Raw genomic sequence first — 10,999 nt, 5'->3', positions numbered from 1 at the left:
AACTTCCCTCTAGCCACCACTAGTGATCCTCTGGTAAGCCTCCACTTTTGATCTCCTCCATGATGATGAAAACCTTCTCGATCAAGCACACCGGTTGACATCAAATTGAGACGTAGGCCCGGAACATGTCGAACATCTTTCAACATCAGCTTGTTGCCCAAATCGGTCTCAAAGCAGACATCTCCAATTCCTGCAATCTTGGAGTAGCTTTCATTGCCCATCTTTACAATCCCAAATTTACCACCTTTGTATGTCAAGAAAAACTCTTTATTTGGAGTGGCATGGAAAGAGGCTCCGGAATCAACGACCCATGCAACACCGGGAGTATCGTCAGCATGTGGGCATTCTCCTTCAAGACAAAAGAACTCATACACATCATTGCACACAGTAGCGGTTGTGTTCTTTGTGTCATCCTTCGGTTGATGAGTATTGCCATCTCGAGCCTCCCTAGGATCCTTTTTAAACTTGTTGCAATTTTTCTTCATGTGCCCAAAAATACCACAATGATGGCACTTTCCATTGAACCTTGTTCTGGATCGGCTTGCACTCCTTCCATGGCCTCTAGGTCCTTTACTCTTGCTCCTACCTTTATTCTCCGCCACAAAGACTTGGCTATTGTTAGAGCTAGAGGATTTTCTCCTTGTCTCTTCATTCAACATGTTACTTTTAACATTATCCATAGTCAATTTACCATCAGGAGCAGAGTTACTTACAGTGATGACAAAGGTCTCCCAATTGTCCGGCAACGACCCCAACAACAGCAATGCTTGTAATTCATCATCGATCGTCATCCCCATGGTCGTCAATTGATTGATTGTACTTTGGAAGTTGTTTAAATGCTCGGTGACCCTCACGCCTTCACGATACTTCATGTTGACAAGCTCTTTAATTAGAAAGGCTTTCTTGGCGGTGGTCTTCTTCTCGAATAACGACTCCAACTTTGTCCACAACTCATGTGCATCAGTCTCATTTGCCACATGGTGGAATACACTATCATCCATCCACTCTCGGATATGACCGATTGCCTTACGATTCATCTTCGTCCAATTAGCATCTGAAGTCCCTTCCGGCTTAGCATCAACTCCTTCGATGGGCTCATGCAAATCTTTGCAATAGAGTATGTCCTCCATTCGTGGCTTCCATGTAATCCAATTTGAGTGGTTGAGTCGAACCATTGTACTCCTTGAACCTTCCATTTTAACGCCCACGCCCTACGAACCCAGGTCTCTGATACCACTGTTGGGAAAAATAATATAATGGTAGTAACAACTCAAACCACACAAAGGATAAATATGCAAAGATGTAAAAGATAGAGGAAAGGGAACACCAGATATAACGTGGTTCGGCAATGTGCCTACGTCCCTACGTCCACGGGGCAGCAATAACAAGAACTTCCACTATAAAATAATAGGTACACGAGATACACAACTTCAAGAACACTACTTGAAGGAAACCCTCTCTCACACTTGTTTTGCTACCAACTACTCTATACTCTCAACTTGGAGTGGACACTCTTCTCTACTTAGAAGATGGATGTTTGAGATGGATGAGATGCATGGAATGAGCAAATGACTCTCCTTTTATAGGCTAAGGAGGAATCATCTAGACCTCATTAATGCTCTCCCAATAAATGGTACTTCATGAATCTTCCTGTAACTCATGCCTTGACTATAACTCCAAAACCATTCATGTTCTTTGTGTAACTCATGTAACCTTGTGTAACTCATGTAACTTATGTAACTCATGAAACCTTTCATTACTATTTTATTTATTTTGGTCTGGATATTATAACATTTTGGACTTGTTAAGCTTCCATTTCTGGAAGTATAGGTCTTTCCACTTCTACCCGAAATGGCCTGTTTAAAGTACTACCAATATTGGTAAAAAGGCTGGTCCTAACTAAAACTAATAGGAAAATGATGGATGTCTGGTATGATTGTTAGTCCTACAAAGCTTATCATCAAATCGATTATTTTGCGCTCTTAATCATGATTCATGAACGGGAATTATCTGAATAGCAGACTTAACCAACAGCCTAATAGGGTAGACATTTTCCAATAAATAAACTCTGAAAGAATTTAATTTAACTCAAAGTCTGTCGCTCTAAGCATAAGAACTACATAAGAAGGCCTGAAGCACAAGCAAATAGCAGAAATAAATTGATGGCATTGGATCACTTCAAAGTTCCTAGGTTCAAAAACAACTACACTACAGGCTGTGATAAACCGGCTTACCTTTCTATTCTATCTGATAGTCATGCTCTACTCTACTCATCAGAATCATCACCATGAATGTCTTCCTCTTCTTCCATGCTTCCATCATCCTCATGGTTTTCCATCTCCCTTCCATGGTTTTCTCGCAAATGTTCTACCTTACCATTAGTAAAGCCATCAAAATCCAACCTATTGGACCCCATTTCAGAGAGTAATTCAAAGTTCCCACTAGAAAGGTTTTCTGAAACTCCTGTGTCACTCCCTGTAATAACAGCTTGTAAAAGCTCCGAGTAACCTTGCCTTTCGATGCTAACTGCAGGGTTGCTAGAACAATAAGAAGATGATGGGGGATTGGTGATTGGTGTTCTAGAATACAACTGATCCAACTGATTAAAATAAGAGCAAGTTTTGGACTGCTGAGAACGTTTTTTTGGGCTATCTTTGGTTTTCCTAAAGTACTTATTGATGTTCTCCCACTTCTCTTTGCACCTCTTTCCACTCCTCTGATAACCCAACGAAGCCATTGAAGCACTAACCTGTTCCCAAAGAGGCCCTTTATGCCCTGGCTCCTGAAACTTGGGTTCTATATTACTTCTCACTAGAATCAAGGCCTCAACTTCACTCTGAGGCCATCTGCTATTTGTCTCATGATCAGCTTTGGCCGGTGTCAACTCCCCCTCCCTAGCTCCATTTGAATAATCACATTGCAACAATGATGGTATTTCCCTACAAGGAATGTTGACCTTTCGGCCTGTGATTTTCTCAATGTATGAAAGAATGAGTGACTCTCTCTTTGAAGCTAGAGCCTGTTCATGGAGTTGGGCAATGGCTGCTCTCTTATGCTTCTCAGCCTCTTGCATTCTCCACGCCGCTTCTCTCTCCCTCCTCTCCCTGTCCATTTTCTCAATCAATGCCAAGTACCTGTTGTGCAGACTCTCTTGGTGATCCATCACACGCTTCACTAACCCCTCGAAAAATCGCGCCGTCGATGAACTCATTTGCTCCTTCATTCTCCTCTTCCTCTTCCTCTTCTGAACATTCCTATACGAAACCTCTTCTTCAATGGAGGCTTCTGACCCGTCATCAACTCCATCTATAGCTGCTGGGACAGCATTGAGACCATGAGAACCACCAAAAGGCACAGGGGTAACAAGGTCCACATTCTTTGGGGAGTTTTCATTAGTCAGAGCTGACCCAGAACCAGTTTGCCTATTATTAACATCACCAATCTTTGCAAGGCTATAAATTGCTTCAAGCTCACCATAAAGCCTGTACTTGCCCTCCAACTCCTTGCACATCTCTCCTTGAATTTCTTGCTTCTGATTCATGCCTTCTGTTTCATTGGGCTTCCTGCACAGACATTTTCACAAACACATGGCGTTCAAAAACAATCTACACCAACATGAAAAATAGAGACAAACAAGTAAAGCAGGTAACTTTATTCATGTATGGATTCATTTACCAAAAGGGTTCTTTCCTAGTGCTAAATTCCTGAGGCTGCCAACTTTTGAAGCCTAAATTTTGTTGACGGCTCTGAAGAAATAGTGGGTTGTTTTGATCAAGCAAAGCAGCCTGACCACTGGCACTGTTCTCATTCAGACCCAGCTTGAAATTTAAAGGACTCATCTGCCAGTGAGCTGTTCCAGATTGGTGTTCTTGTTCTGGCTGTGGGTGCAGTCCTTGAAACAACTCATGGGTAATGGGAATGGGATGAACAAGGTGATGACTCAACTGTTGTTGGTGGAAACTAGGGTGGGTTTGATTTTGGGGGTTAAAGAAAACAGGGGAGGAGGAGTTGGTGTCCATGAAGTGTTGCTGAGAAGGGAGGTCTGCTGTTTCAAAATTAGACTGCATAACTATGAAGGGATTGTAAAATGCAGGGCTCTTTCTTTGAACTTGTAGTACTTCTTTCTTGGGAAATCCCAACAGAAAGATCTTTTCAAGTTTCAAGGCTTGAATGTATAACCGACTGAACCCTTCCGCAGAGTAAGAGTAGGGAAGGATAAGATTGGAGTCCCTCTCACCATTTTTTGTTTCATCTATATGAAATATGTGCTAGGGTTTTGTCATAGGGTTTTAACCAGAAACTACAGATGTCGCAGCCCATTTACTCGTAGTTTTTTTTTTTTTTCATAATTGTTTATATAGAATAACTTTAAACAAAATAATTGAAACAAACGAGAAATCGTACGACTCAATAAAAAAGAATCGATGAGAACAAACCATTAAAATTGTAAGTTCTAGATTTTAATTGAGAATCTAAACCGAACTTTTGGTTGGTTTTTATGAAATTACTTAACATAGTAAAGCCGAATGAACTTATACGACTTCATAACTCTTTGTTACACTATTTACTTCTCTAATAAATTCAATAGTGAAGCCGAATGAACTGATACGACTTCATAACTCTTTGTTACACTATTTACTTCTCTAATAAATTCAATTTTATGCTTGAATCTGCTTGGTTTTTTGTATCGACAAGCATATGTACTAATGTACATGACTTTCAATTAGGGTAATTCGAAAATGAAGCAATCTTACCCTTTGTTTAGGCAACGACATTTGAGTTTTCCATTTTTGTTGCAATCTAGCTTCTTGTACACATATTTATGAAGAAATACATGTAGAAAGGTACATCAACAGCTACACGTTGAAGATGATTGTCCTTAAACTGCAAAAGAGTCTGAGTTTGAGACTCTGAGTATGGCTGTGGCATGGGCTGCTGGGTTTTTGTTATGCACGTGAACGTTCTAGCTAGAGACTTTGAGAGAGAGAGAGAGAGAGAGAGAGAGAGAGAGGTTGTCTTCTTGTCCCAGTTGTGCTATGGTCTGCTCGACTTGTCTCCACCATTAATTCCTCTGTCTGTACTCTCTCCCATTTTTGGAGCTCAGCCCTCACCAACGGCCACTCTACCTCTCTCTGTATCTGACAATTTACAATTATTGCTCTCTACGTACGACTCTGTCTCTGCCATCAGACAACTCTCACATACCCTTCCAAATTTCGAAAGCGATTCTCATTTACTTTGTTTGCTTCTTCTCTGGTTTGTTTGCTGTGTTTCAAATTTCCCAATTCTCTTTGGTCCCTTCTATTTATCTTACCAAAAAAGATCAGTTCTATGCTGACTATGCATACTCGCAAATTGTTTCACGTACAGCATACCCATGAAACGGCATCGACCAAAATCACTACTATTTAGTCGTAGCAAAATAGTAATCTTGTTTTTTATTGTCTTTTCTACTATTCAGTGCGGTGGTAGTTGTAGCAGAACTTTTTATTTGTAATCTTGTTTTTTATTGTCTTTTCTAATCGGAAAAAAATGCGCAACTAAAACTGATATGGCATCGACTCACTACAACATTAGGGTGTTAATTGACTCTAAATTTAAATTCATGATAAATCAAGGACGTGCCCAAGATTCGAATATGTAGTGAACTAAATTTAAATCACTTGGGTGAAGGGCGAACACATTGTTTTCTTTTCAATTCCTCCATAGCCGAATGCAAAACACATAGAAAATGAAGATCAGTAAAAGAAGGAAGGAATGAAGAAACAAAATACATCAAAGATTAGTAAATGAAGAAAGAAAGAAAAAGAACTTGAAAGAGACCTACAATATTACTGGGTAAGTGGGAGAAATTTCTCTTGGACTGCAGCCCAAGTAGCTTTGCACATGGCGGAATATCGACTCCCGAAAGCCCATTTTGGGCTATCGTTTAGAAAACAGGGACTCCCCCAAGGCCCAACCCAACTGATATTGAACACAAGTACACAACCAGTCCATATGAACAGAGGTATATATAGAACAGCCATATGAAGTCATTGCTTGGAAATGAAAGAGCATTTTGATCTCACCAAAAAAAAAAAAAAAAGAGCATTTAGTTATGTGTTGAGTCTTGTTCGTCAAGGAAAACAAATCAATATCACACTAATGATAAATAAGAAACAGATTCCTAGAAGTTGACTATTTTTAGCTATATATTCACCAGTACTGGATCTCAGTTTGGAATCCAAACATACTGAGCAATCAGCAACAAAAGACAAACAATGGAAGACTATCACATTTTCAACACTACTTTGGTCTTCTCTATGGTTTTACTGATTGTTTGTTCTGCTCTGAGAGTCATCAATGTGTATTGGTGGAGACCCAGAAGCTTAGAGAAGTAGTTAAGAAAGCAAGAGATCAGAGGAAGATCTTACAGGCTTTTCCAGGATGACATGAAAGAGATCAGTAGCTCCAGCCAGGAAGCTTGCTCCAAACCCTTGTCCCTCAACCACCACATTGCCTCAAGTGTCTTCCCATTCTTCTGTCAAATGGTGCAAAACTATGGTAACTGATTTAAGTATAATGAGTATACTTTGGTGAATCTCAGTGGTGTAGCTCTCATTCTGAATTACGATTGTGTGATTTGCTTGATTAGGGAATGTGAGTCTGTGTTGGGCTGAAACAAGGCCAAGGCTAGTAATAGCTGACCCGGAGCTGATCAAGTCGATATTAGAAGACAAGAATGGTCACATTATAAAGCCACCATTGAACCCTCTTGTCAATCTTCTGCAACTTGGAGTTGAAAACAATGGGCCAAGCGCAGAAGGCTCATTATACCTGCTTTCCACCTCGAGGTGTTGAAGGTACACGCCCACTTTCTCTTTCAGGCAATTTTCATTAGAAAACCTAGCCTGCATGGAATGAAAATTAGATTTGGGAAAACAGGGGATGGTGCATGCCTGCATTTGAAACCAGTTGCTGTAGCCTGATAAGTCGATGGGATAAGCTAGCTGGTGGTGAAGGGCCTTGTGAAGTAGATGTGGCGCCGGAGTTTCAAAACCTTGCCGGCGATGCCATCGCAATAACAGCCTTTGGAAGTAGCTATGAAGAGGGAAAGAAGATATTTGTGTTGAGATATATATCCCACGTCGGGAATATGAGACCTTGCATGTGGGTTAATAAGGGTTTGGGCCACTTCACCCATTGCCAATTGGTTTTGGATGTGAACCCCATACTACTTTATCATGGTATCAGAGCGGGTTACCCACGTCCACGTGTGAAGCCTAATGGCCACACGAACTCCATGTCACCCAAATATTGTCCACGTGTTAGGCTTGAAGATTCGCCACACGTGCGGGGGCGTGTTGAGATATATATCCCATATCGGGAATATGGGACCTTACCTGTGGGTTAATAAGGGTTTGGGCCATTCCACCCATTGTTAATTGGTTTTGGATGTGAACCCCAGACTACTTTATCAATTTGAACTTCAGAAATAGCAAGTTGTTCTAGTGCTTGAGGCCTATTATGGTTTCTACTTCCCAGGTTGAAGGTACTAAAATGAATAAGATTCCACATTTCATACTATTAACAATTCAACATTGAATTAAATTTAGCAACACAACTATTACGACACATAACTTAATGTCAAAGTGATCATTCAACCAAACTGGAGCATAATGTCACCTGATAAAATGCGACTTTGACACTTACATAGATCATGTCACGTAATGTGATTTAGTCATTTAGAGATCGTACTTGAAAATGTGATTTACCTAATATTTTCTAAATGTGTCGAAATCTATCTATGTAACGCAGATTCATCCCCACAAAAAAGAATAGGATGAGGTATAACCTGGACAATGAAATCAAAGGCATACTGAGGGGCATGATCAGAAGGAAAGAGCAAGCCATTAAAAATGGTGAAGAGGGTGGTAATGATCTGCTAGGCTTACTATTACAGTGATGTGATAGAGTGCAAGCTATTCTACTATGCTGGCCAGGAGACCACATCCTCTTGTCTTACTTGGACTATGATCGTCTTGTCTATGCATCCAAGGTGGCAAGAAAAAGCAAGAGAAGAGGTCCGGCGTGTCTGTGGAAACAATGCTTCCGATTTGGATGTCATGAATCACCTCAAAATCGTAAGTTAATGCATCGTTCAAAGTAAGAGTCTAACGATGTAGCATGTCTAAGTTGAACAATGTTAGCGAATGATGATTTTTCTTCATCAATATATATTTTTCTTATTAATGTAAGCATAAGACGTTTGATGAAATGTCTAACTTCACTGCTATTAGTGGTTGTTGATTCTTCTACTGAAATGTTATGCGGGTATCAATAAGATTTGGGGGAAGTTCTAAGGCTATATGCACCGGTGAGTGCACTCTATAGGCACACCAACCAGAAAACCAACATAGGAGGCAATTCAGTCCCAGCTGGGATTGATTTGTTAATGCAAGGAAAAATCTCAGTGAAGAATACATGCATAGAGAAATCTAAGAGTGGGATTTTTCCTAGAATTAGCAAAAAGCCTAGTCTAAAGTGCTGTAACTACAAACTGAAACGAGGCTCAAATGCCATGCAGAGTAAACCAACTCTCATCCATTTCTAGAAATCTATTCATCCACTCCAGATTCAAAGGCCCCTCCTCAGCACTTGAGCCATCAAACAAGAACTCATCCCCAAATGATCCATTAAAGCTCATGGACTTGAAGAAGTAGTTCTCCTGGCGTTTCGAGTTGCTGGTATCTTCTATTCCAATTGATACAGAATTGTTCTCCATCAACTCAACATTCTGGGGGTCGGATGAGAACAACAACTCTTTTGCTGCTGGATTTGATGGTTCTGAAAGTAGTCTATTTTGTTGTTGTAACCTCTCATTATGCTTGATCTTCTTGCTCAAGTGAGAGTTCCAGTAATTCTTAATCTCGTTGTCTGTCCGACCAGGTAGTCTTCCAGCAATCAATGACCACCTAAATTATAACAGAATCCAACTTAATCCAATTGTTGAACCCCAAGAACAAAAAGGTAGAACTTGAAGAGAAAGTAGCACACCTGTTTCCAAGGAGTTTATGAAGCCTGAGTATCAAATCCTCTTCTTGGTCTGATATATTGCCTCTCTTAATATTTGGTCTAAGATAGTTCATCCATCTCAGTCTGCAACTCTTCCCACATCGGTTAAGACCTGCAATAAAAAACAAAAAAATTAAAACCTTGTACATACATCATCATTTCTTGAAAAGAATGATAGCAGAGAATTGCATACTACACCTGCTTTGGTTGCAACTGACTTCCACTTTCTTGGGCCATAAACTTCAATAACTTGAGCCAGTCTCTGATCTTCTTCTGCTGTCCAAGACCCTCTGTTTACTTCCTTGCTCTTGCTACTTCTAGTGCTTAGTGGCACCATTATTGCCACTTGGTGATTTCTAGCTGAAAGTAGTATGACTGAGGCTTGAGACGCTTTATATATTTATGGCACTGAGAGATGTGGCATGTTGATTCTATCTAAAGCCAAGTTACCAGCTACCTTTCTTTGGAAAAGTTTCAACCTCAGCTAACTTTATATAGAAAAATTCCAAAGACAAATAGACAATGTGCATGCATTTGATGATTGAACAAGGAGAAACTCGCATATGTGTACCATTATGTACACATGACTTGGCAGAAAGGGAAAATGTGAATTCTGCAGATCAATGGCCCATATTGTCCAATAAAATCTCACCCTTATTTCTAAATAAATGTATGATGCATGTGATTTGTTCTATGAAGGCAATGATGGCAAATTTTGACAGCAGTGAAAAGTGAGTTACCCTTTTGGTCAGGATCACAAACTAGTGAAGTATTTCAAAAACACAAGAGTCAAATACATCATAAGTATGAAACCTAGTCAATAAGAGAATCATGGAGAGAATAAGCAACAAGAATTATAAATTAGTGAAACCCAGAAGAGGGAGACACATGTTCTTTGCAGGGATAGATTAGATTCTTCTTTTCCACAGAGGAAGAGAATTTGGATGATGTGTATGTCCTTGCAAGTCCTTACACTACTCACATGATCAGCCATGTTTTCTTGTCACAGAATTCTGTGCCCTCATGATGCTTTTTTATTCTGTTTTTGTTGTCTACTCTCTAGCAAAAGCATATTATAAGAACCTCCCTAAAACCCTTCTCTTCTTATCTGAGTTAGTAGTTACTGATTGAAAGACTCAGTGATCACTTGTGAATTGTGAATCTCATATTGAATAAATCCAGGGAGGCGTCCTATTTGGATTTTTTTTACTAATCTGGAAGGAGATTACTGTTTTGAGATTTTTTTTGATTCAAAGATTAGGTGATATTAGTACCTCGGTAAAAATCTAAAAGAATATCTTCTAGATACTAGGAAACAAGCAAATCCGGCAACAAACATGTGTAGACTGGTGTTTTAAGGTAACATCTGCAGCATTTGAATCTGAAGGCAAGCATGTGGAAGCATATGATTTCAAGGATTGGCTCTCTTCAGGTATTTAGGTATTTACAAAATCTGACAGAGAATTTAGTCGTATAGTCCTTAGTTTAGTATTGTAATGAATCACATTGTCATTGCCACTTGGAAAAGGCCCTGCTCTTTCTCAAGTTCCTGCAGGGATAATAACTTAAAAACTGGAGCCTGGTTATTGTTGCTTTTGAGATTCAGGATTAGGTAAAAAGTGGGCATCAGAAGCAGAGAAGTAGTGGTGGATTTACGTGAATTGGAAGAGCATGGTCAGTTTTGGATCTTCATGAATGGATTCTAGATGATAAATCTGTATTAACTGCTGCAAATAGTATACAAATTTTAAGATTATCCTTGTGAACACACCAAGAGAATTCTTAATCGGCATAATTCAAACTCTGAAAATCATTATCGATTGAACTAGTTTTTGAGTGAATAAGTTCTATAATGAAATTCTTGAGTCCGGAAGTCGTTGAATTAGTTACTATTTAGTCTCTATACTCTCAATAAACTCATGACCCCTGATTTTTGAGTTGGTCA

The 10,999-nt window shown here is 39.6% G+C and overlaps 2 protein-coding genes across 2 annotated transcripts; both read right to left on the bottom strand.

The window, feature by feature from the left end:
* Nucleotides 1–2,266: 2,266 nt before the first annotated feature.
* Nucleotides 2,267–4,067, bottom strand: LOC101310342. The gene is made up of 3 exons (XM_004305562.1): nucleotides 3,676–4,067; nucleotides 3,382–3,563; nucleotides 2,267–3,300 (listed from the first exon to the last, which is right to left on the bottom strand). Exons 1-3 carry the CDS (start codon nucleotides 4,065–4,067, stop codon nucleotides 2,267–2,269), a joined length of 1,608 nt encoding a protein of 535 aa, XP_004305610.1.
* A 4,366-nt stretch (nucleotides 4,068–8,433) lies between these two features.
* LOC101301025 (transcription factor MYB23-like) lies at nucleotides 8,434–9,391 on the bottom strand. The gene is made up of 3 exons (XM_004303418.1): nucleotides 9,253–9,391; nucleotides 9,037–9,166; nucleotides 8,434–8,954 (listed from the first exon to the last, which is right to left on the bottom strand). Exons 1-3 carry the CDS (start codon nucleotides 9,389–9,391, stop codon nucleotides 8,552–8,554), a joined length of 672 nt encoding a protein of 223 aa, XP_004303466.1. The 3' UTR covers nucleotides 8,434–8,551.
* Between the last annotated feature and the right edge of the window lie 1,608 nt (nucleotides 9,392–10,999).

This window comes from Fragaria vesca, linkage group LG6 (assembly GCF_000184155.1).
Source record: "Fragaria vesca subsp. vesca linkage group LG6, FraVesHawaii_1.0, whole genome shotgun sequence".
Lineage (NCBI taxonomy): Eukaryota > Viridiplantae > Streptophyta > Magnoliopsida > Rosales > Rosaceae > Fragaria > Fragaria vesca.
Note: the sequence above shows the minus strand (reverse complement) of the source record. Positions and strands in the feature narration are given on the sequence as shown.